We start from the raw sequence: 27,482 nt of genomic DNA, 5'->3' as shown, positions 1-27,482 counted from the left end.
TTACATATAATGGAGCGCTTCTAAGACGACGCTTGTTGTGCTGCTTGCAACAGAAAGAAGGGAATCTATTTTTCAGATTTTTTTAAACTTCGGAATATAACTTTAGCCTTTCTATTCTAAGGCCTTGGCTTCCACATATCCTTTTCCCAAACAAAATATTTATGTTCTGAAAAGGAACCCAGTGACCTTCTCTCTACACTACACAAGGACACTATACAAGGTCACTACACAAAAGACAAGACAAGTGGTCCTTTCCATAGCAAAGGAATGAACTCCTGTGATTGCTTTGAAGTCTAACCATGAGCTAAAGTTTTAAAGCTGTCTCTAATTCTCTCTTTAAACTGTTGTTATATTGTATGTTTTCTAAGCCACTAAGAGCTGTTAAATCTGTTTGTTTAGATTTAGCAACCACCCTACTCCAAAAGACTCTGGACAGCCTATACTTTAAAAAGTAATGCATCTGTTATGTATTATGTTAAAGAAAAAGATTATGCAGGTCTAGGAAAAAAAACATAAACAGCACGTCAAAGGAAACCCAACACCCACCTTACCCAAGGCCTAAGAAAATAGCTAGATTTTGGAGTATTATCAGGGTAAGAGCCATACAGATCTCTGAAGCTATAGTGGTGTATAGTTTAATATTTTTATATATATATATATATATATATATATATATATATATATAGATTGATTGATTGATTGATTGATTGATTGATTGTTAAAATGATAAAATAGAAAAGCTCAGTTAAAGAGCAAACCAGCAGCAACAACTGTGCATCCTAGCAGGAAACCATGTTCCTACACATGCCAAATGAGGAGTCTTTGTGTGTGTGTTTTTTCAAATCTGCTGGTTTTTCTTTTGTTGGGTGTGCCTCTACTGCTTATGAACTATGTTCATTTGTGTTTCTCAAGGGTTCTTACTGAACACCCAAAAATCCCCTTGAGATCTTTGGAACATTCAGCAGGAACACTTAAAAAACTCCAAAGGTTTAAATGTTAAGCCATTTGAATTTTTCAAGTGTTCCTACTGAACAGTTCAGAAGGAAATTTTAGAAGGAAATCTCCCTGAAAGAGTGTTTTGGAGCTGTGAAACATAAACCTAGATAATCAGTAAAATCTACAAGTGCAGCAATTTCATACACATTAGAAATAAACTTCATTCTGCGCACAAAACATCAGAACTAAAATATATAACTTCTACTTTTGAATGATTGGAAAAGATATTCAGATGCTATGATGTATTTATACCTACAAAGATCAGAATTCTGCAGGTAGTGGTATTATTCCCTGTGAAGTCTATGGAAGCAACAGCTGGACTTGGAAGAAGCTGGATAGAAAGAGTATTGACACTTTGAAACTTTGGTGTTGGAGAAGACTCCTGAGAATACCAGGGACAGCCAAGGAAAAAACAAAACCAAAGAATGAACTATGGAACAAATCCACTGAGAGTTTTCACTTAAGTCACAAACGATCAGGATCATCATACTATGACATACTTGGTCATATTAGGGGAAGGTGTAGTTCTCTAGAGGAGTCTACAATGCTGGGGAAAGTGGAAGTAAAGAGAAGAAGAAAGTGACCAGCAGCAAGGTGGATGAACTCATTTACAACAGTGATGGGTGCACCATTGGAAAGCCTGAAGCATCAAGTTGGGAACAGATTGTCCTGGAGAAAATTTATGTGTTCACTGAGAGTTGACACTGACTTGATGGCACATAATCAATCAATCAGTTTTGAATGAACATCCTGTATGAAGCTAAATGAAAAATATTTTCCCTAGTAGCAGGGGATTAGGAAGAAATGGACTTAGGAGCATGGCTTTGCTCACATATTTACTTCTTTGTGACAGATTCTTACCCTCCCCCCCCCCACACACACACACACTTTCTCCATACTGTGAATGACTCCTGAGAAAAGAAAGACAGGTGGTATGATTCAGATGAGCATTCTTTTAACCAGTGAATCAAATTCTAGCACAGACAACCATCTATCATCAAGTCTTCACTAGCCCAGGACCTTCTACCCTAGATTCTGGTGGGAACTTGCCAGCTCAACACACAGCTAACAAGAATAGCATTCCGACAGGTAGAATATCAGATGGGGAAGAGATATCAATGTTTTGTTTGCAAAGGTGAGTGTCTTGGATATAAAGGTATATCCATGAGTAGGGCTGTGCAAAACCCTTATAAAAGGTACTTCATAATGCAGGTTAGTGAATTAACCCCATCCCAAGAAATTAAAGCAGCCGTGCCCTTTGGAAGGCTCAAGCAGTTACTCTGAAGGCTGTCTCTGTTTCATCTGGGATGTGTCCATGTGCATAACCATTTCATTGGTGGACCCAGTGGACTGTAGTAAGAGATGTACATGCATATGATTGCAAAAACCGTGTTTAATTCCTCCCTGTACATGAACAACATTGTTAATGTACTCGCTTCAAAATTAAACCACAATACATTTCATTCTAGATATGCAACTGTTATTGTTTTTAACTTAAAAATAAGCAGAGGATTGATATGGATTAGGATAGCAATATTCAACTGGAGGAGGAAATTTGATGTTCCTTGCCTAATTGTGTTCTCATCTCTTTCCCCAAAACTTTCCCCATGCCTTAGAGTGAGTATAACTTTCCACTGCTACCTGTTAAAATCTTTCTTGTTTGTTATTTGATCCATGGAGATAATTTTAGGGAGGACCCACTTGGACAAGAAAGGTACAGATTCTAGATTTGTTGTTCAAACAGGGAAATGGCTTAAGTCGATTTTCTGGGCAGCATTAATTTCACACACAAACATAAATCCACTCCAGTCTCCATTATTTGCCATGTATTTTTTGTTTGTTTGTTCCAAATCTGGACAGAAATAAGTACTAAGAATTAATACATATGTAGGAACTCAAAAGTCTAAATATGTTTTATTATAAAATATGCTTAGAAATGCAGGCTTTATCTCAAAACACATTTTTAAACCCACTTTGTTAAAATTTATAGCCAATAGCAATTCCACAAATTTCAATCCCAATTAGGGGTTGGAGAATCTATCAATGATGGATTTCCTCTTATGGAAGCCCATTTCCTTATCTGCAATTAATGTCCCTCTTTATAACCAATCCTGCAGTTTCCACAACAGAGATTTTGTATATCGTTTGCTAACGATATTCAAAAGGCTAATAGGATGACAGTTGTTCTGAACAATTCTATCGCATTTCTTAAATCCAGGGATGATAATTACCATTCCCCAATCTCTTGAGATCTGCATCATATTATTTTTGAAAATAAAGAGGCCAGGATGGGGTCCTATCATTTTAAACAAAGGGACTGGCCCATCTAAATTCTAAAATCTCCATCTTCTTAAATGACATTGGAGACCAATTGAGCAAAGGGCTAAGCTGGGCAGAATCAACTACATTGCATGCATAAAATTAGATGGTCTAGAGAGCCCTTTACTTACACAGTTATAATTCACCAGAACAATGATGGTTTGTTCCTGTTGGTTTCCTTTATTAGTCAAATTTCTGTCATTATATTCCTCTTTTTACTCTTTTCAGAGTTCTTAGTAAGTTGAGAATAAGTCCAAGTAGCCTTCATTAACCATGCTTCCATTACTCATGGTTTTGCACATCTGTGGGTGCTAAGACAGGCCAGTCTTTTATGTGCCCTGTTGTCTCATACCTGATTATTTTTGGCATATGCATGTATGTATGGTGGAAGGGCCTTTGTGCATACCTAAAGTACATTTTTCAAGGTTTTATTATTATCTGTGGCTGCTAGACTGGAACAGAGTCCTTATTGATAGCATGGTTTACCTGTGCATTATAGAAGTCTAGGAAGAGGATTAATTATGTGACTGTTAATAAAGAAACTCCCCAAACCCATAAAGAAATCTAAAGGCAGTAGCATCTGCATGTCTCTACCTAACAATATGATTTAACTTGCAAATAACAGACATTCACATCTGCATCAGGGAAGACTTATCTGACTCTACGAACATCAAGGACAAAAGAAGAGGAAATGTACTGCTATCTAGTCTTACTGATACTTTAAAATCCCCTTTTGACTTTCAAAGACAATAAGACGTAATAAAGTGATCAGTTGCAGACATGCTGCAATCCCCAACCCAGCCTTAATTTCTACTAAATGTCCACTGATCAGAGCTCCATGTTAAGAATATACAGATCAAGGCCTGTAATAGTCTGTGTCGTAGAATAACTACTTAATTACAATATTGGTCCTTAATCTCAGTTTTTTTGTTTTTCCTTTTCTTTTGCTTTGATGGGTTTTTAGTGTTTTGTGGTTTTATTGTTGTTGAGAGACACCCATGGTTGTGCTCTAAGATGGGCACCCATACAAATCTTTTAAATAAATGCAATAAATAAACCCATTTGGCAATAATGTCTCAGATGCATATCTAGTAGAACGAAACAAAAGTGTTACTTGGAAACCTATCATCACCCCCACCCCCTTTAATTCTCTGCAGGGTAGAGATCAAAGCAAAACACATTGCTTTGCGAAGCAAAAGATTGAGATGGAGTCATCTGCTTTGACAACTCCATCGATCACTAACACAAGAATTCAGTGATTGGTTAATTCCTCAACACATATTACTTTGCAAATTAATACTAAATTGAAAACCCATATTGGTTTTCGTATACATTTTTTCTGTGCCATGCACTTTTATGCTTACAAGTCACATATCTGTATGCAACCTTTGGAGTGGAAATATTTTGAGCCAAAACACAATAGACACATTATGTGACCATTTTTGCTGCAATAGAAAATGCTTTGGCAGATCACAGTATTCCACTTGGAGGGGAAAAAAATCTGTGATGGGTTTCTTCAACATCTCTAAAAGCAAGGGTTTGTTTTTGTCTTCAAAGATTAGAACAGACAGCAGAGGGTAGAAAAAAGAAACAATCTATATCAAATCCTGGTTGAAATTCAATAATGGAAAACTAATGTAGCTGAAATAATATGCTTCTTGCTAACCATCAAGACTCTGCCATTAAATGGATGGGAGGAAGTGCAGCTGTGTTTTATAAATCAGAATGCTGCTATTATATGCACACACCCCACCCCACCCCCCAAAAAAAAATGATTCAAGAGGTTTGTTTATTTGTTTCCAAGTCAAATTAAAATGCAGACTTGAATTCTAGAAATAGAGTTCGAAGCAATCATATGTCTCTCCTAGTGATATTCTTAGCCTTTGCAAATATAACAGCATAAACACCAGAATTACCTACAGATACCAGAATTACCTACAGAGACAGTTTTGCTAGCACAAGCTTACCATGCAACACTAATTAGCAATGTTTTCAGACCTTGGACACCATCAGCCTGTAGTACTAATGCTGGTTGCTTCGTATCCATCTGCAAATGTTCTTTATAGTGTCACCAAAATAGAAAGTTATAAAAGAAACTTCCATGTACCAGGTTGTATTTTCTTTGGGGTCTGTAGCAAAGCACATGGGAATTGGATAGCTTCAGGAAACTCCATGTTAATAACTCACTACCTCAAACTCTATTGCCCAACAGAATTCTTATTCTCCTGAAGACTCACTGTCCTCCTTTGCTCCATCCCTACCTTTTGGCCTGGAAGTAAGATTACATTACTAGATTCAAAAAGGCAAAGCCAAATGTATAATTAAATATAGGTAAAGAACCCAGGAAGGAATCCTCTAGTGACATGGCAAATCCCAGCCAGATGAATTTTGACAAGCACCCTCCCTTTGATCCAGCATCCAGCAACATTTATGCCCATCACCTGGCATCTTTTTATATATTTCTATTTCAATATATGTTTTATATTGAAATAGAACCAATTTGAGGTTGGAACCATAGTCCATAGGATATGGAAGAGTAATTCTTCCCCACCAATCTCAGTATCTATCTATATACCCAATTTCCCCAGAGGTTCATAAACCTCCCTCCCTTATTGTATTTAGAAGATCACTGATTTTATTTCACTGAGCTTTCAGCTCTTGGTTAAATGTTATCAACAACCATTTTCTTGTCTTTTGGGTTTTTAATGTATTGTAGCAGACCCTTTGGATGGGGGCAGGCTTTAAAACCCATAAAACAAACAAATAAATGCCAGTAGGGAGTGAAAAATGAAATGGGAGCACTAGGAATCCTCATGTGCAATGGTCCTTTCTCATCTTATTTTCCCAGAAGAAAATAAATTAAGCTTTAGTGTATAGTCTAAGTTTTCCAATAAAACTGTAAGCCAAAAACAATGTGGTTCACCTTATGGTGTACACATGCTCATTGTCTATGAACAGGTTAGCAGAAGCGTTTGACTATCAAGGCTATAGGCTGCTTGGTTTAGATTAAGCTGCTTTCCTTTAGCCACTCAAGGCCTAAACATTTCCCTGATCTGATATCAAGTATTAGCTGAACGGACACTATTTAACTACCAAGTCTATGACTGGGTCTCAAGAAGACTCACCATTAATATGGGCAACAGATTTATACCCCAATAAAATATCTTTTCTACTGCTGCCTTTTATTCACAATTAGAAACAGTCTCTCCTGTATACAGGGTGATTACACTGTCTATTTTAAGAGGCCATTTACAGAGAGGCTGAGAAAATAAGAAATAAGCTATTTTTTGTTCTGTGAAGGGGGGAAAAAATCCAGTGTGTATGCTCTTGCACACTCTCTCTCTTAACTGCTTAGGATAACAAAGAGTTGATGAAAATATCAGTCAAGCTAAAAATTATGACTTGGCTTTTCTAGTCCTTAACAAACAAACAAACAAATAAAAAGATTCTGGTGGTAAATAATCAAGAGCAAAAGATTAATAATTTCCTGGGTCTGTGGATACATCTGACAACTGAGAAAGAAATGTGGGCACAGAATCTGTTTCCATAGGCAAATTGTTGCTAACTTGAAGTCGCCAGCTACTTGCTTCCTGGTTTGAACTGCCTCTATTTCTACATTTTATTTCATGTCTGACACTGGCGAGGCTTTTTAAATCAAAGGCTCCTAACACATGATTTAGAAGCTCTGGGAACAATGGGTGGGTGGCAGTGATAATATTGGAGGAAATGGGAAAAGATAAGAAAATAACATTAACATAGTGCAGTTCTGTTCTACTGCAGAAAATTGCCGAGATGAAGCAACAGTACCCATGGAGCTACAGGGAATATTAGAAGTTGAAAATATGGTGAAGAGATAGAGAGGAGGAGGAAAAGGATACCAGTCTCCTTCTCCTCCTCTTCTTCTTCTTCAAGCAGAGCTGATCTTAAAGCAGAGTTCTCAGACAGCAGTTATAGGTAAGGTTCATGTTCATATGTACAAACCAGGGGTTTCTTTAAGACTTAAAATCAGGTGGTAGCAAAATCTCCATCCCCTTTCTTTATTCTTTTGACATTGGAATATCTATCCATCCATCCCACTAAATAAGGGGGCATAAAGAAGTCCAAAATACAAACAAAACAAAGCCTTGGGATTTTATTTAATTAATTAATGTCTCCTATAAAAGGCACTGGTCAGTCTGATCATTTCCAGTTCTGAAGGCTACTCTGAACAAGGCTTCCTCCATAGTGGATGGCAGGGTATGGAACTTCCTGGAAAAAGACTTCCTTAGTTTTATTGAAACTTTCCACTCCATTGATTTAAGGACTAATGTAGACTTCATGACTAGGCTCCACCAACGTTGACTCACAAAAAGAATAATTAAAATAATTAAGCTACTGTACAAAGTTCCCCTTACAAAAGCAAGCCAAATATGAAACACTATAAAAAAGACAGCTGCGGTTGAAAACATGCTACCATACAGTGTTAAAAGCCTGTTTAAAAATTAAAAGCTTTAAAAATTGCTTTAAATTGCTTTTAAATAACACATATGGCAAAGAAGTTGCATAAGAAAAAAAATATGGCAGAGATATAATGACTACAAGCCATGGTGATGAAATATAATTGCAGTTTCACTTTATGGAAAGAGAGAGTTCAAGTATTTCTCAATCCATCTGAAGACTCTAAACAACTAGAACAAATCAATTTAGGAATATCAGGATTTGTTTCTTCAAAATTGAAGCGGCTGTACCCAAATTCAAAGTTTCAAGTTCTCAAATATAATTCTCAAACTATAAGAGGCTGAAATATTTGGAAGTTGTAAAGCACAAATCAAATTAACTTAGATTCAAAACAAAATAATTTTGATATGAAATTTTGCATCCTTAACCTGCAAATCTGAAATTTAAGTTTATTTAAATACTTCCTTTCTCACACCAAAATACATTAATTTTTGCTTTCTGTTTTTGGTTCCATGATACATCTATTTTATATATATATATATATATATATATATATATATATATATGTGTGTGTGTGTATGTGTATGTATGTATGTGTGTGTGTGTGTGCATGTGTGTATACACACACATACATGTATGTATGTATGTGTATATATATGTATGTGTGTATGTATATTCATTCATTCATTCATTCATTCTCCTGGAGAAAACAGCTAGATGGAATTTGTTTTAAAATGCTACATTAAAGCAAATATACCTTAAACATATATTCATCTCCCCCCCCCCCAAAAAAAAGGTAGGGTGAAGATAAGGAAAATATGCTTTCTGAAAGAGAAAGCAATTGTCCATGGACTGCATAGGATATTAGGTTATCAGAATAAATTCATTTGTTTGCTGTGAGGGTCAGAACACTTACACAATTTGTCGTAGCAATGTGGATGAAAACAACCTCTCTGAGGCTTTTAACTGTGCCAGTTAATTATGAATGAATTCATTGAGACAATTGGTCTTGGAAAACTAGATTTTCTGTGTTCCCTAGCAGCAAAAGGTTGTCTACTGCCTGTTGCCATGAAGCTCCCAAGCTCTTCAAGACGAAGCTTTTGCCTAGCTACTAGTTATACCCTTTGACCTCTGTTTGTTACTGGATAAAGTAAAGCAAGTGTAGAAATTTTGGGAGGGTGGGGCAGTAAGCCTAACTGAAATTTTGAGAGTGTGTTGTGGGCATTCTCATAAAATAGTTTCCTTTAAGGGGCATGGCCATTCACTGAAGGGCAAACAGAAAAGATAGCTTCCTGCCACATTTGAAACCCTAGTTTATTTTTGTAATTTGGGGGGGGGGGTGAAGGTGAAGTAGGGAGATAGACATACTTCCAAAGCACCTAAAAATGCTTATGGAGGCTCTATGAAGCTGAAAGTCTTTTGAGTAAACAAAGATAATGTTTAAAGACATGTGCTTTGCAGAATCCTTCCTTCCTTCCTTCCTTCCTTCCTTCCTTCCTTCCTTCCTTCCTTCCTTCCTTCCTTCCTTCCTTCCTTCCTAAACTTCAGTCATGTAGAACAGGGAGGTGCTAAAGGAATCTGCAAACTGCTGGGGGAGTTGATTTCATATTAAAAGGCAGGATGCCAGAATTCTCATTGTCTTTGAGCGAAATTCCAGAAACAAATTCTGTCATCAAATTGAATGAGAACGGGGGGGGGGGGGGGAGGCAAGCAGAATTGTCATCCCTAGAGCCAAATCCTGAAACATTTTGTAATTTCTCTAAGTTGGCGTTGGGTGTATGTATTGCTGCAGCTGTGCTTTTACAAGAGTGATGGGTGGCAATAGAAAACAGCACAAGTACCACGAAGCTCCTCACTGAGATCTCTGAATTTAGAAGCAGAGGAGTGAAATTATGCATACCTGTTATTTTGGTTCTCTCAACCTTATGCCTTCCAACTCACCTTAAAACTATTAATTACCTCTTTCCAGCACATGCAAGTAGAAAGTAAAAACAGGGCGAAGAGTTTCAAAAAGGAGGCTGCTCAACTGTGTATTCTTTCCTCTCAGGAAAAGCAATGAGACATTTACTTGGAAAGGTCAACCTTATGGAGGGTTCTGGATTCATTTCCACAGCAGAGTCATTCATTTTCTAAACAAGGGCAGGGCATTTAGAGCTATACACAGCCTAAGCATTTTCTGATTCTTCTGCTACATCTGGTTATGATGTCTATTGCTCAGGACAGGTACATGGCAAACACTAAGGCACAATGAGTCTTTCCTGGAGGACAATTAATTAAATACTTTCCCAGGTTCATCAGAAGCCACAGTGTTTACACTCAGTGCTGAGGCATAGATTTGGAACATAAGGGCAGAGAATATTCCCATGTCAGTATAGACTCTTACTTCAAAGTAAATATTCATCTAACGATCTCATGAACTTAATTTTACTCTGATATAGCAATAGCCATTAACACAAATCCCCTCTCCCTCAAAGGAACATTGGTAGAAGAGCAGAAGAAAAAGTAGAAGAAGCACCCTAGTATTCTTTGTCATTTTCCTTTTAAACCTATAGCTGTGCTTGCAAGTCTAGGTAAGGAATGTATCTGCTCCAAATATTACATTCAGTAGTGACTGACCAGAGAGCCAGTTTGGTCTAGTGGTTAAGGAATCAAGCTGGAAACCAGAAAAACCCAGGGAACCAGAGACCTGCTTAGATGGCTCCATTGCCGAGGGGGCCATTTTTATTCTCCCTTCCCCTATGGTTTGTAACTTTGGTTTGCTTGTTTTTTATGGTATTTATTAATGTGAGTTTTTTTATATTTCTTCTGTTGTTTTTATATCTGTCTTTTATCTGACTGTTGTACGCCACCCAGAGTCCCTTCGGTGAGATAGGCGGCTATGTAAATTTGCTAAATAAATAAACAAACTTCATGTCTTAGAGATGAAGCCAGCTGGGTGCCCTTGGGCCAATCATTGTCTCTCAGCCCTAGGAAGGAGGCAATGGCAAACCACTTCTAAAATCTTTTTTTAATTTCATTTAATTTTCCTCTTTTAGTTCTGATCTAACAAATCAACCTTGTATTCCTTCCCTGAGTTTTTAAAAATATTCTTTAAACCCTTCAAAGAGAGTCTCAGAGGTAGTTTGCTGGTCAGCTGTGTCTTAAGACAAAAATATTTCAAAACTTTAACAACTTTCTTTTGTATATCCAATAAGTACAGTTTATCCTTATGTTCGTCACTTGTAACAAAGTCCTTCAAAACCTTAACAGAGCTCTTTTGTATATCCAGTAAGAAAAAATTATCCAAATCAGTTTCCTGGTTTGATATCTGTATATCTCCTTTAGCGCATAAGTTATCCATTTGTATTACATTTAAATCCCCTTTCAAAGTAACTTCATAGACATCCATTGCAACTTGTTCTTGTTCTATAATTTCATTAAACATGCTCTGTCCATCTTATCAAGCAACTGATCCATTCTATCAAGAAGCTTGGTAGCGAGATATTCAAAAGTTTGCAATATAAATTTCTGCTCCATATTCTTTATCCTCTAGCTCCCTCTAGTGTCCAACCCTCAAGGTCTCCTTATTGTGAAAAAGCCAAAGCAATCAAAAGCAATTGCCATTTTTTCAAGAGAAAAAATCTTCTAATTAAGTTAAAGCTATAATTTCAAATGCCTCTGGCCCCTTGTTAACTTTCCAAAATCTATATACTAAGTACCCTTTTGCTGCGTAGTCCAAAAAATCCTAGATTTTCAAAGCTTTTAAAATCAAATGTACACCTTTGTCCTCTGAGAAGGAGGAAACTCACCCAATAAATGGAATAAAACCTTACCAGTCTGAAGAATCTTAATCTCTCCAGTAAACAAGGGGGAAAAAATCCAAAAAGGTGATTAAGAAATGAGACTTGGTCAACCTTAATATCCATGAAAGGCAGCTTTGCAAGTGCGAGCTTGAAGAACTCCCAACTCTCAGCCACTCCACTCATAAGCTGACCATAAAACAGCAATTTCTGTGATCTACTCATGAGGAGTGGCTGTCCGGAGTCAGAGATCCATCTCAGTGATTTCTCCTTCTTCTGGAGAGATTTTGCCAGTCCAAATCCAGCATCCAGCTGCGATTCCCCTTGCAAATGCTGTCCTGCTAAGGAGCAGGACGTCAGCTCACCATAGTGCTCGTAGAAAGTCACACAAACTATTTCCAAAATCTTGCCAAGAAAACTGCAGGGTGTAGTCCAGGCAGTCAACAGGAGTCAAGACTGACTTGAAGGCCATGAAAAAGTACGACAGAGACTTTAATAACAAGTAATTTTCCTTCAGACCAAAACTATTATTGTAAAACAAATACCTGGATATATGCTGTTCCTTCATTTTTATCATTGTATTTAATTTTGAAGAAAAGTCAAATAATTATAATGCTTGTAACATTAGCATCCAAAACTGTAATTAATATTGATAGAATTTTTTTTCTCCTCTCTTATCTACATTTAATACTCTAAGGCACCTAAACAGTAGAATATTAAGAATCTAAGTCTATTCTATAAATGTCATTGTATTGAAATAACATATTGTATTAAAACTGAGAAGATGGAGCAATAGTTGGTCTATATGGCTAGATTTAATAATACGTTAAACCTAGTTGAACTAGTTCTATATTAACAATATATGGGTATATATTTTAGTTTCTACAAATGTCACTCATTTATTATATATATATATGTATATGTATATGTATATGTATATGTATATGTATATGTGTGTGTGTGTGTGTGTGTGTGTGTATATATTCAGATCTTATTAGCACTGCTATATTTCTGGTTGTATCTTAGCATATCTTCTGGTTATTATACTTGCCAATACATACATGCATAAACTGACTTGAAGGCACAAAGCTGTAGTTATTGACAGCAATTATCAGAAACACCATTTTTAAAAGTTTCATTTTTTCTGGAGACGTCTCTCTCCCTCCTCCCCGTTCCTCCTCCCCTGCCACCTAACCTGCCTAAAGCAGGCCAACTTTTAGGATAGATATCATTAAAACAAGTGAAAAAACCAACCAACCAACCCTGAAACACAGTTAGTTGTCACATAAGGAAAATGCTGCAATAAAAACTGCCTCATTCCTAAATTAATTAATTGTAGTTTTAAAAAGAGATACAATAAAAATCTAGTACTAATGAAAATCACAGTATTATTTCCAATTAGTTTTCACATCCAGATTGTTCTGAATTATTCCAAACACCGATTAAAATGGAAAGTTTGGTTCAATGTGAATCATGTATTGATAGAAATGTATGCTAATTTTACATGAGAAGTTATGCAATTATTTAAAATCTTATGTTGCCTATTATTTGACATTACATATGTGTCTGCATGCATGTATGTATATGAATACATGTGTATGTGGGGAGAGAAAGAGAGATTTGGTATTCTGCATCTGTACTGGGTGCTAAGATCATATATGATCCAACTCAAAGGAGCAATTTAATTGAAGAGATCTAATTAGAATTGTCAGTCTGGATTTCTGAATCAATGTTAACAAACTGAATTGATCCAATTCAGAAAGCAAATTTGATTAGGGGAGGAAAAGGATTTTTGATGCATGCCCAAAAGTCCCTCAAGTTATCAGATCAATTTGGAAGCACCTGATTCAATTTGATGATTCAATCCAAATCAATGAACCAATTCAGAAAGTCAATTTGATTTGGCGATTCAATCAAATACCTGTCAAATTAAACCTCCAAACTGAATCTTTGCACAGCCCTAGTCTTAATATGTATTTTTAGAACCATAAAGGCATGAAAGAAAAAAAAATGGGGGAGAAGAGACATAAATTTTCCTAACATCTCTGGGAAGGATTTATGTGGAAAGCATGTGTTTTTTTTTTACTATTTTTATTTTTTTACTATTAGAAGATTTTTGTTTTCAACAGAAAAATATAGGATTAGACAAGAGTACTCATTCTCATACAATTGGTCTGTTGGAAGATTTATTTATTTATTTATGCATTTATGCATTTATTTATTTATGTGTGCTGAAGGCATTTGAGCCACATGTCATTGCTTGTTTTTCTCCACCAAATTCATGCTTCCACAGCTGGGGACAATGATTTCTTGCAGAACCTGTGTCATAGTTTTGAGAGACCTAATTTTTAGGGAATACCATCTCTGTGGGTGAAATCAGGCTTTACAACAAATAAAGGCAGCAGATGCTCCAGTTAGGTGCTCACTGGCACCGTTTCAAAATAAGCAGGAAGTGAAATAGACTGGGACCTGGAGAAATGGGCTTTGGTGATTAGGATCCAACTGTGCCAAGACTTTTAAATCAGAATACAAAAGTTCCACTAGAATCTTACATGCATATAGTAATCAGCATAAAAACTTCTCTCTTCACAGCATCTGCAGTTCTTGGCCATTGATATATTAAAGCATTCCTACCATTCTGTGCCCTTTTCCTCTTACTTCTTCATATTCTTGTCATATTTCTTCCAAGCTCTCTTTTCCTAAAGCTAACTTTTGCATCCCGAGTGTTCATCACTTTTCCTGGGCCATGTTTATCTCTTCCACCCTGATGGAGGTCCTTCAGTCAACCACATACTTCTCTACAGTTAGAGCAGCTAAACTATGGGCTTTTTGATAATCTTTAGTCGATTTCACTTCTCTCTGACCGGAGGTTATTTTAGAGAATTACTGCCAGAAGTTGTCACCTGATATAAATCCTCAAATAAACCTGGAATATACAAATCCTGCAATTCACAAGTTTGATCTTTACAGAACACATTGATATCTTATCGGACGATTGCTGATGCAAAAGATTCATTGTTAAAAACTGAGTTGATTTCTGTGATCTTTATACAAGCAGTGAATTCTCATCCAATCTTTTCTCTGTAAAGGTTACACCATACAAAGTGAATTTTACTTTCTTACCCCTCCTTTTCATCATTTTCCCTTTCTTCTAGTCTGGTATGAACAAAATAATTGCTGAGATCTCAATTCCATAACAGGAGCTCCAAATACCTCCCTTTGGCTTTTGACTTATTACACTGACAGGCCATATGCTGGCAACTGCTTTCTTGGAATTAAGGCATTTATGTTCCAGTGCCGTGATCCTTTTTCTTGGATTCCCTGAAACTATTTAAGTTCAGGAAGATTGTCAGATACAATAGTGGTGAGGTCTACTTCAACCTCACACCTACAGAATCCAGTGCATATTGATATAGCCATTATCTTAGGAGTGGGTTCATTGGATGGCCAATCTTCCCATCCCAGCTATGGGAACAGATGAAGAGATTAACCTATCTATGGGAATCTCTCCATATCTTTCCCAGGTTAAGCTAAAAAATTTTCTCTCCTCATTCCAAAGTAACAATTTTAAGGCAAGTTTATCCCTTGAACTTTCAAGATATTCTCTAATTCTATGTGTTTGTTAATTATTGACTGATTCTGTTTTAATCTAAAGGAAAAAAGTAGGAACAAGCAATAAATCATTTGTTTAAAAATATAGTTCTGAATCATAAAAAATAAAGCAAACTTCCCAAGCAAAAATAAACTATAAACAAAATTAATAATTATTAAGAAGGCAAAACATTGTCTTTTCAGCTTTTCCAAAATATTCAGTAACATTTTGCTTGCAGGAAAAAGAAAAGGGAAAAAGATCTTCAAGGAAACTTCTTTGTTCCAAAATTTCAACATCACCTTAAGAATGTTACTGTTTCCATCAAGATCTGGCTTTTTTTTTTTCTTTTCCTTTCTAAATCGTGTCAGTTTGTAAAAGCCAAATTCACTTAAAGTAAATGGGAGATGCCTTTGAGGAAATGAACCTGAATTATACTTGTCACTTATAAGATAATTTCTTCCAAAATAATATTTGTTTGATGGTGTTGTATACTATGGAGACAAACAGTGACAAATTTAAACAGAATTTAAAATTTGAATTCTTATTGCCATTAGGACAGTTGCTTTCAGATTGTCCGAATGATCCAAATTCACCCAGACCATTATCTGGAGAGATGAAAATAGGTGATTATTATTGACTTGAGCTGAAAATCTAGCATCCTTTCCACCATAAACTGAACATATAAGAAGAACTTTCTAAACCTAGTAGCTTCTAAATGCACTGAAATTCTGTAAGAGACCAACTTGGAGAATACTGATCTAAATCCACTACGTCAAGGTTTGCAAAGATGTAGACATACGCTCATTATCTGTGAAGAAAGGCTTGGTGCAGGTAGAATACATATAATAATACTGTTCAATGGAGAGCGGAAATATATAAGAAATGTGGTCAAAAATACCTTTAGGGCATTAGGTGGCCTACTCTGCCTTAATCCTGCTGTTAATCATAACCTAAACTGTAGTTAACAGCAGGGTAAAGACAAAGTAGGTGACCCTTTCCATTGAACAGGCTGACTGGTAGAAGGTGATATCTCAAATATCTGGAAGGAGGGCACCTGGTGGTATGTTATTTGATTAAAGTATTTGGAGACATTTAGCTCATTTGTCCACTTTATGCTTTGAGATTGCAGTCTTCATCCAAATGAGTAATGCAGAACTTTGAATCTTATAAAAGCTACTAGGATACCTCTGTTTGCAAAAAGTTACTGATGTTTTAAGGATCCCGAATATCAGCTGTAGATTTTCATCCTACAGCAAGGGCCATCTGTACACAAGAATCTAGGCAACACTGAGTGAGATGTGAAGAAGATGGGCCAAGCAACGCAGAGGATGCTTGCCATAACAGTCAAGCCCTATGCAAGGGGTTGCCAGTAAGGAATTGAAGATGTCTTTGGTTCCTTCTCAAAGCCTCTTCTGAGGGACTGTCACATAGGATACATGCTGTCCTCTGCTGCTAGTGTTAATGAGCATGTGTTATAGGAGGCTATTCATTAGTTGAAGAGTAGAAGAAACTGCTTAGCAGTAAAGGCAAAATGATAATACACACTCAGAGATGGTGTGATCTATTGCAAGAGACATTTTAATCAGAAGCTGCATAATCATCAGTTAGGGATGCTTTACCATGGATATCTTGCACTGAGTAGGAAATTAGAGACATGGCCTACCAATTTTCTCATAAGTCTATGGCTCTGTGAGACCATTTTGTACAATGCTTGTGGTGCAGGAGGGGAAACATTCAGTTCCTAAAGTAGGAGTAAATAACCTGAAGATTAGCTTTTGGTGGGATCCCCCAAATCTCTTCAAAAATTGATAACGAATTATATTTTGTCATTCTTGATCCCCAAGCATGTTATTATTATTGTGGTTGGTTGCACAGTCAGCCAGATGTTAAGACTGGATATGGCATTTTTATCCACCTATCGAGTCCTTCCCAAGGACCAGGAATAGGCAGATGTTGTTGTTTGATGGGGTGAAAGTATCATTGCAGAATGTAAACTGTTCCACGTAAAACTGCCTTTTGCAATGGACTGATGGCAATTTTTGTCAATGCCAATGGTCTTCAAGCAGTGGTCCAGATGTTTTGGGTTTGCACCCAAGGCACCTATTGCTATTGGTGCTATCTTTGCTTTCTTTGCCACAGTTGTTCTATTTCTATTTGCAGGTCTTTGTATTTTGTGATTTACTCCAGTTCTTCTCTTCTACTCTTCTGTCTCCAAGTATTGCAATGTCTATTATTATTATTATTATTATTATTATTATTATTATTATTATTATTAGGCTGCCCAACTCCAGTAGACTCTGGAGTTATTAATAAAGCTAAATGTATTTAATGTATTTGCTGTCATTTTCATTACATGTAAATAAAATGAACTGATATTTTTATTTGACTCTGGCCATTATTTTGTCCTGTACCCCCTTATTTTTTGGCAGTGATCTTTCTAGCATGACAGTCAGGCCAAGTGATCCTGAGTCTAAAATAAGATAAAATAAGATAAAATAAAAAATCAGGTTGTTTCCCCTTTCCCTACCATGAAGGGACTTTAGAGCTGTGAAGAGCAACAAATCCAAGATTAGACTACTAGCCATGTGACAAGACGCAGTGTTTTTCTATGTGGTGGAAAAATGAAACATAGAATCCTGATCATTTTAGCCAAATGGATCTCACAACTTTAAAAAAGTGTTTTGTTGTTGTTATTGTTGTTAAATACTCTATGGATAATATCCAGGTGACTAGAAGGACCTTATGGATTGGAGGTGACAATCTGAGATCCTACATAATGCCCCCAACCTTTTTCTACAGTCCTTGGAGTCCAAAAAAGGCTTCCAAAATCAGTGACATTTCATTTCATTTCATTTCATTTCATTTCATTTCATTTCATTTCATTTTATTATTGCAGTCATAGGACTAGTACTACCAAAAATCTATACACGTGCTCCTTAAAAGGAAATAAATTAGAAATAATGAAGATCAAACTTGAATAAAAAGTAGAGGGATATGAACCATGAGAACCCAGCAACAGATTCAGTAATGAACTCTTGAAGGTAACAAACCGGAGCAGAACACTTAGCAAATTTGTAAATATGGTGGACGTTTCTGTTTGCTAACAAATGTCATGGTAATGAAAGTGTTACAAAAAGATGTGGACTAAAGATTCTACTTGATCCATAAGGACAAATGTGGTTTTTCATTTGTATTTTCTGGAAATGCCTTTCCATCACTGCGTTGGCAATGCATCGAAACATTTCAATAAAAATGTTTCCTTCTTCTTTCCCCCCCTCCCCTTTAATTTCTGCATTCCTACAGAATATAGAAAGGGTAAAGATAAAGCTACAGTTTTTAAAACACAGTAAGTCAGTGGCATTTTTTCCCTTGACTCATTAAACTTCAATATAACCTCTAAAATAGACCTAACATGGTTAAAGTAAAGCAATAAGAACAACAACCCATCAGTTCTAAAATGCCCAAGCAAGAAATATTCTGACCCCAACTATGTACTTGGAAGAAATGGCTTCATTCAATTTGAATAATTGCCCCATCCAGTGGGATCCCAAATATTAAATGGAGTCCTTGGCTATCAAAAGGTTGCTTATACATAATATAAATTTTTAGAACAAGGATGAAGAATTTGTGGAGCTCCAGATGCTGGAAATTACAATCCTAACAGCCCCAGCTGGTGAAGGATGTTGGAAGTTCACTGTCCGGAAAGCCATTACTGCTAACAAGAAGCAAGCAAGCAAGTATAAACTAACTTCTGCCTGGCTAAGATAGTGAAAATGTGGTTTGGTTTATAAAAAAACTGACTCAGAAGTTAGTCTCACTAGTCTTCTCAAGTGACTCCAACATGGTTATTAAGCAAAATCTCTTACATTTTTCTTCTCCCGTTCCTTTACAACACATGGCTAATGAACTCAGTGTGGACAAGATTTAAAGCTTTAGAAGACCAATGTTCGTAAGCAAATTATTGACTGAATCTCTGTTCTGATACAATAGAAACATTTCATTATTGGTTTGTGATAGAGATTTTTCAGTTGTAAATTAGCTTTGCCTTAATCAAGTTAATTGTATCTGGACATATTTTCTGTACTGAGCTCCATAGTTCTCAGGAACTGTGAGAAAGCATTTGCTTCTTCCTCATATATTTTTTTTTCTCTTTGCTATGATGATAATAAAGAAAGGCCAATCCTCATTGTAATTACTCCCACTACCTTTTTTATTTAGCTGGTATTTTACATTAACAATTTTATTGGTATTGGTGGGAGAATAATAACATTAATAAGGGTACATGGGAAGATTTTTATTGGGACTGTATATAAGAAGTGAAAGACTTCCCAACTTATTGGTCTTGTTCATACAACATACTTATCCAAGTCTTCAAATCCCTAGTATTGGAGATTCTAGCAGCATATAATCACACCAATTAAAAATCATCATTTTGGAAGTACAGAGTCCCCACCCAGTTTATCCTCGAAATTCCTAGTTCTTTGCCAAGACTGTATTGGTAGGACTTAAATAAAACTAGCTTTTCCCCATTGGCCAGCTTAAGAAATGATAGGTGGATCTTAACCACCGCAACCAATCAATGGCTGAGAGATGATAAGATCAATTTATTACAGACTTTAGCTAACAAAAAAAAAGGGGGGGGGAGATGATCTAAAGAGAGATGTTCTCTATCGCTAGGCATTGTCATGACTTTTGCAATGCAGCTTCTGTTCTCTCCAGCTCTTTTTTGAAAGAATAGCTAAATGAATCCATTGAGTTAGATTGGATGAAGTTAGCTTAACCCTGTACATAACTGGGAATATTTGGGGGTTAAAGATATTCCTTAGGTGTTAGTTGACTGGGTCAGTTAATTTCACCTTGGATGATCCTATAATATATTCGGTATGCTGTGGGAATACAGCCACTTTTAAGAGAGAAAAATAGAGAGTTTATTTCTCATAATACATTTAAAATAATGTCTTTACTGGTCCTCAGTTAAAAGCTAGCTATATATTTGCATGGAAGATAGCTTTCCATGGGCTTAAATGTGGATGTGTAGATCTGCTTCTTTTTAGGTACAAAGACCATTTGCTTCTGCGCACACACATACTCGCACAATAAAAAAATAAATAGGGTGGCCCCTCATTCTTTTGGCCTTCCAGGAACTTGTAAATAACTATTCTTTCTGGAGGACCTTTTTGGTATTGAGCCATTGATGTAAGACTTAATGTTATTTATAGCTTTATTATTTCCTATATTGTATTATTAATATTGTAATTTATTAAGTATATTGCAAATTGTCTAGAGTCCAATTGGATAGAGGCAGCTTATATAATTCATAAATAAATGAATTTAGCCGAAAATGTGTTTATAGATTGTCTGTGAAGGGCACCAAAACCACGTAGTGTGATCTTTGAATTTTCTTACTACTTCCTTACATGGAACATATGTGGAAATGATTGCACCCTTGCATCTTCATACATTACGGGTTGAGCGTAGAGTGTGTGGATGGCTTCATGCTGCTCCAACTGTTCATCATAAAAAGGCAGAACTGCTTTCTCATATGACAGCTATACTTCCTAGTGATTTTCTATTAGAAAATGGAAATTATGCTTCCTAGTCTCTGCTTGGGTATATAACAAATGAAAACAACACACTAGCAATACTTATGCCGTTATTAGATTATGAGAAAGGGAGACCAGGGTTCTATTTTCACAAACCCTAAATAAATTAGGAATAACTAAACCCTATCCAATTCAGCGAGGCTTACTTCTGAGAAAGCACAGGCCATTGTTAAATTATATGTCTCATTGCCATAGAAAAGAAACATCTCCTAGACTTCCTACATTTCCCCCAGGATGACCTACATCTCTTCTTCAGTCAACAGGGAACACTTCAGGCCACTTCTCAAGCAGAACAACTGATCTGATTTGAACATAACCTAAGCCCCGCAAAGTCATATCCAGTGATCCATTGAATTCACTAGACTTTAATGGAGATTTATCAGCTTGTTTTGGACTCTTCAGGAGTTATAAATATCTTTCTGAAGAATGTAAATTATACTGATGGAGAATAACCTTTCTCAGTAGATAGAAAAATAATCATGTTATTAAAGTGCTTGCTCCTTCATTATTTATTTATTTAAGGAAAAGAAAAACAATGGGTGTATGAACCAAAGCCAAAATGAAAAACTACAGCAAAGCAAGTTAATACTTCCAGTGCAGTTCCAAATGTCTTTCTATTGGAATACCCCTGGAAGCTAAATCTGGTGGTATGGGAAGCCAAAGGAATCACCATTGTAGGACTATCTCCTGGGTATCTGCTGAGCAGGCCCAATGCTATTTAAATTATTCATTCAGATTCAAATAATCAATCTGATCTGATCTGACACTTCAAATTGATTTGGAATATAAAGTTGACTTGATTTTTCTAATCAATTCAAAAAGGCATCAGGAAGTATTCTTTCAAATTGATGAATTGATGAAAGGCATCAGATGTGATTCAACTGTTCAATGGAAAGTGTCAGTCTCATTTGGAAACTTGATTCATTTGAACCGTCTTTGAATTGAAGCTCTTTTTAATGTAACAAGATACAAAATCTTAAGAGCAAATTTTGGACAAAGGTTTCATAGCATAATCCATATTCTAGTCCAGCAGCAGGTCGGATTTTCATGAAACACAATTAGTGGGATCGTAAATCTTACAGCCACTCAACTCAAATAACACCTCCCACCCTGTCCTATGTTGCCAAGAACCATAACTATAGTACACATTATTACTCTTGTCTCCTCCCCATCCTGTTTAGAGCAGCCTTCTGTAAAGCAGTGGGTCCTCAGATACTATTTCTCCCAACCCTGGAAGCAGCAACATATAATCCCATTCTGTCCAAATATCATCTTCATATTGGAACCCAAGCTTCCATTTGATATAAAATAATTATTATCCAATGAAATTGTTATGGAGAAGTTGCCTTTCTCCAGCAAATGCTAACAGTATGCCTTTTTTAAGTTCTTGATTTCAGCATCTCCATCCACAAAAGGCCACATTTAAAGCCTTCTTTATTCATCAAGGCACTTCAGAAAGAACTTCACAGTACACTGAACATCTACCTTCCTTACATGTCGAGGAAATCTTAAAGAGATATTCTTAACACGCATGAGGGATCGGGACAAAAATGCAGGGAAGGGGAGAGTTTATAAAGTAATCTGCTTAGAATTTTATTTGAAGTAGAACATGGAAGAAAAAGGTTTAAATTTTTGCAATGAAGCCAAATTTTATGGTACAAGAGAGCCTCTGCTTCACTGTTGTGATCTCACAATATGAAATTACTTCAAATGTGTGATAGTAAAAGTAACCCTAACTTTTAGCCAGCATAAAATGGCTAAAACTAGACCCAAGTGACTTCACTGATGCCCAACCTCATTTCATTCTTGAACTAACAGCTTTCAAGTCAGAACTGTTAAAAGTAGCCACCATCACTTCCCTGACTGTTGTAATTTAATTAAATAACCTTTCACACCAAAGAAACCCCAAAGCAAGAAGGCTCATTAATCTTTCTAGTGATTAGAGACACCTCAAGAGTGTCAAACATTTACCTCTCCTTCCCAGCAGCAGAAATGGATTTAGGAGGATCATGGTTCATACCTCACATTCCCTGGAGCCAGAAATGGTATACGTGCAGGGTCCAGATCCATTAACCGATACATCCATGGTCTCAGAGTTTGTTGGTTTGTAGTCCACATAATACTCCTGTAAAGGGGAGTTCATTTGCCTTTCAGATTCTCTGGCTTTTTTCCTACGCCTTTTCATTAGGGAGTGCTGCTGGAGCTGTTTCATGCTGGCTGGGTAGCGTTTCCATGAGACATAAATGACCAACAAAATCATAGCCACCGAAAGAAAAAGGGCAACACTTCCAGCAATTATCTTGTGAAAGGAAACATGTTCATACTCTGGTTCTGGTCCAGATGTTGGGAAATCTGGAGAAGGGCTTGGTGTGAAAGATGTTGGTTCAGAGTCTTCCAGTTTGGGAATAGTAGGTTTTGGAATAAAGATGGGTCTCTGCTGGGTTTTAGGGACCTGGTAGGGTTTTTCAGTGACCACCACTGGGATTTCTGCACAAATGTTGTAGGTTTCTACAGCATCGCTCACCTTTTCACCCTGAATATGCTTAGGGCCTGCACAAATCATGGTGCTTTCTTTATTTCCCTTGAAGTTTTTAAGCCAATTAAACAGAGGGCAAATGCTCCGAGTACATTCCCACATATTTCCAGAAAGAGTAATAGATATTAAAGAAATCCAGGCATTGACAGTCTCCTGTGAGATGTTAGTAAGTTTGTTGGAATCCAGGTTGAGCTTCTGCAAGTTGGGCAGGCACTGAAATGTCCCAGGTTCAATCCCTGCAATGTCATTCCCCGATAAATCCAAATTGTGCAAGGAACTCCAAGTCCATGTCAACCCTTGGCTTATGGATCGGATCCTATTCCACTGCAAGTAAATGGAGCGGAGATTGAAGAGACGTGGAAAGTGAGCGAAGTTGATCTTAGAAAATTGGTTGTGTTCCAGGTGGAGCTCTGTGAGTTTCAAAAGACCAGCAAAGGCATTGCGAGATAAACTCCGCAGACGATTGTAGCCTAAATCCAGAAAATCAAGATTGCGACAATCTTGGAAAACCCGAATAGGAACCGTTTTCAATGAGTTGGACCGTAAGTGCAAGATCAGGAGCTTGCGAAGACCTTTAAACTGCTCTGACTGAAGTCCCTGCAGCTTGTTGTAAGAGAGGTCCAAATTGCGGAGGTTGGGGACTGGGTGAAATGTTTTATTGTGAAGGTGGGTAATTTTGTTGGAGCTTAGAATTAATTCCTTCAGCCTTCGGATACCTTGGAAGGCCTCCTCATCCACCGAAGTAATGTAATTATGATCAAGGTAAAGCCATATCAATTGGTGTAGGCCTGCAAACTGATTTGGCTTGAGCTTCTGGATGCTGTTGTATCGTAGTGATAAGCCTTGAGACCCTCCAGAAATGTTCTGAGGGATGTCTCTGAATGCGTGGGATTCACAATACACAATTTTGCCATCACATCTGCAGTTCTTGGGGCAAGCTCGCTGAGCCCCACTTAACGTCACAAATAGCACAGTAGGAAGGAGAACGAATACTGCACTCATGCCTCTCAGATGCTTAATTACATGGAAACCTACAATATGAAGATGACAAACATACATTGTGAGGCCACTCAAATAAATCAGAATCATAATATTCACCAGCAGAATTTCAAATAACAAACAAAAGAGTTGAATCCAAAACACCCTGTTTTGCCTCCATTACAGTTCTGCCTCTGTGGTTGTGTGTGTGTGTGTATGTGTTTTACATGGAGATGCTTGTTTGTTCTGACCCTTTTTTCCACTGCTTCTTCCTCCCGTTCCAACCAACATACAATTGCACCATAGTTATTCAATTACCTTTGTGGGATTTGTGACCTTTAAAGACAAATTAAGCTCCCCTTCCCATTTTTAATTCATTTGCAATATTCATTAGCATGCTGCATATAGCCAGAACACCCTTATCATTAGGATGTTGTAGAGTTCATAATAAATATATTTGTCAAGTCACTGTGATGTAGCTTTTGAAAAAAGAATGGCCCAAGCTCCAATGCTATTAAACATTCTTGAATTAATAAAAGGTTTCTTCATAAACTAACTCACAAGTACGCATCTCCTGGGCCCTTCAAGAGATGTATAGATGACCTTAAAAATATGTCTTCAAGTAGTGTGACAAATAGAAGTTAGAAAAATTGGAGAGAAAGAAAAACAGAGTGCATTGTAAGATTCTTTTCCCCCCATGTGGGCTAAGCATAATGCAAGCAGAGAGCTATGAATGTCTTATGTGTCAAACCTTATGTATGAGAAAGTCTAAGGATGCTAAATAGGAAGGGGCTTCTGGATATCATAATAAAATGCATGTGGTCATCAGGCATACTTTCATATCTTCACACGTAATAGCTGATATAACTATTACTTATAGACATCTTTTAATATACAGTAGCACGGTTTTATTGTTTTACCATCTTTTTCCATGTCTCTTCTATATATTATACAGTCATACACAATATTTATTTTGGGTAAAGGGTTGAAGAATATTATTAGTATAAATTAATAATAAACATGAATGGGAACTCCACCCCAGACAAAGTAAAAAAAAAAAAGTGAATTTCCCTTCTTTTTTCCCAATTTCAGTTTTTATGTTCTACATTTAACATATGTAACAGGAAACTTATTTTCCGAGCTGCTCACATTTCCCACGTTACCTGAATAACTGTGCGCAGAGTCTTGGGAGAACTAAGCTACATATAGATCCATGGATCCCCAAAATATGGGGAGAAGTTGGACTTTGTTCTAATCTTGTGATAAGCTTTGAAGTATAGCTTTCCAGAGTTGCAACCTTTCTGACCATTTGGCTTCATCCTTCCATGAGAAAGATTTCTGGCAAAGGAATTGCCTTCTTAATAGTAAATAACATTACTAGGTTGGGGGGGAGAAGAAAAGAAGGAACAAAGAACAGCCAAATAAGCAGTTATTTTATTTGATGTTTATTTGAGTGGAGACAAATGGCTAATCCAAAGAGCTTTTGACTGTCTCTGACATGTTCATTTCAATGGCAAGATTCTTCCCTTCCTTCCTTCATTTAAATTCTGATCTTTTCTCATTGCCTTATGCCAGGAGGAGCAACCAGCAGAAACATATTCCAACCTACACTTGGAGGAAAAAATATAATCCTGTCACATTTGGAGAAGGAGGTGTGTGGAATGAGAGGAAGAGAATCTATTAAATAAGTGTTGGAGATCTAACAGTTTCTTTTGGAGGATGGTACGTGCGTGTGTATGAATGATATCAACTTAGTCCTCAAGAGCAGGTTCACCAGGCAATGCCCCTTTCTCTTCAATAGAGGGTTAAGGATCTGGATTTACCATTACCACCACTGTAAAAAAAATCTCAGGACACGAAAGCTGAGCAAATCCTAAATGGGGGTGCAGCATAGATCTGAAATAGATCTAAATAGCAGGGCACCACGGGGTAGAAGAAATGACAGAAACCGTGGGGGGGGGCACGGGGGGAGGAAGAAGAACAAAACTGTTTTGGTCTGTATATCTAGCACTAATAATGAAGTAAGAGTGTTCATCTGAGGATTAATGGTCTCTCAAAACACTGCAGGGGAGGGAAAAGGAGGGGAGTGAGGCAGAAGAAGGCAGAATCTATATAAAAGTAGCTAGTGTGAGTCACCTAGCAAAAGGAACGCAGTAGGGTTATTTTGAAGGTTTTCTTTTTCTTCAGCAAATGGGCAAGAGATGTGCACACAAGCACACACGGACACACAAAAACACACACCATACTCAGCCATGGGAAGAGCTGCAGCTGTACAGAAAAGTTCACTTACCCATGTTCTGTCATCTGCAACTGTATCCCTGTTTCTTCTACCAGATGTTGTTTGTTGCTCGGAATGATTGGGGAGGATGATGGTGGTGGTGGTGGTGGTGGTGGTTGTTTCTTCCCCACCCACCCCCCTTTCAAGTTGGTCCTTTTCCTTTAAAGCATCATGTCACACACTAGCCCAGCTGCTACCTACTTCCATGCCATCCAAGTGGATGCCAGGAACCTACACAAAGTTCCTGAGAGGGAGAGAAGGAAGGAAGGAAGGAAGGAAGGAAGGAAGGAAGGAAGGAAGGAAGGAAGGAAGGAAGGAAGGAAGGAAGGAAGGAAGGAAGGAAGGAAGGAAGGAAGGAAGGAAGGAAGGAAGGAAGGAAGGACGGGAGGGTTAGGGAATGGGGATAGTGGAATGTGGGGTAGACAGGGCTAGGGGAAGGAAGGAAGGAAGGAAGGAAGGAAGGAAGGAAGGAAGGAAGGAAGGAAGGAAGGAAGGAAGGAAGGAAGGAAGGAAGGAAGGAAGGAAGGAAGGAAGGAAGGAAGGAAGGAAGGAAGGAAGGAAGGAAGGAAGGAAGGAAGGAAGGGTTGATAACCTAATCTCTGAAAGCCATGGAGCGCCTCGCCCGGACCGTTGGCATCAATCGGCCAGCCTCTCGTTGAAGCGCGAGAGTACCATGGAGGCAAAGCAACTTCTCAGGCAGGGGGAGGGGGAGGACGAAAAGGCCGCGAAGTGTCCTCCTGCTGCAAGACAGCCTCCTCAGTCGGCTGCCTCTCTCCATCCCCGAGCACGACGATCCATTCCTTCAATCCAGCTGTCAAAAATGGGTGACCAGCGGCAGAAGGCCCCTCAGGATCTCGTCTCCAAGATTTTTCCGCCTCTTCGTCGTTTCAAAAGCTAGTTTTATCCGTTCAGCCGGTGGGGTTCGAAGGTGTGTGTGTGTGTGTGTGTGTGCGCGCGCGCGCGT

General features: G+C 37.5%; 1 protein-coding gene across 1 annotated transcript in view; it reads right to left on the bottom strand.

The window, feature by feature from the left end:
- The window catches only part of LRRTM4 (leucine rich repeat transmembrane neuronal 4), a 354,859-nt gene extending 330,538 nt beyond the window's left edge, over positions 1 to 24,321 (bottom strand). Inside the window, exon 1 of the mRNA XM_088151897.1 lies at positions 22,747 to 24,321. Coding sequence (XP_088008023.1) covers positions 22,747 to 24,321 — 1,575 coding nt within the window. The remainder of the gene's footprint in view (positions 1 to 22,746) is intronic.
- Positions 24,322 to 27,482: the final 3,161 nt, after the last annotated feature.

Source organism: Python bivittatus, unplaced genomic scaffold, assembly GCF_059951505.1.
Source record: "Python bivittatus isolate LINGU-HERP-01145 unplaced genomic scaffold, Pbiv_v1 ctg000680_np1212, whole genome shotgun sequence".
NCBI classification, from domain to species: Eukaryota; Metazoa; Chordata; class Lepidosauria; order Squamata; family Pythonidae; genus Python; species Python bivittatus.
The sequence above is the reverse complement of the archived record's forward strand: the minus strand, read 5'-3'. Positions and strand labels throughout refer to the sequence as shown.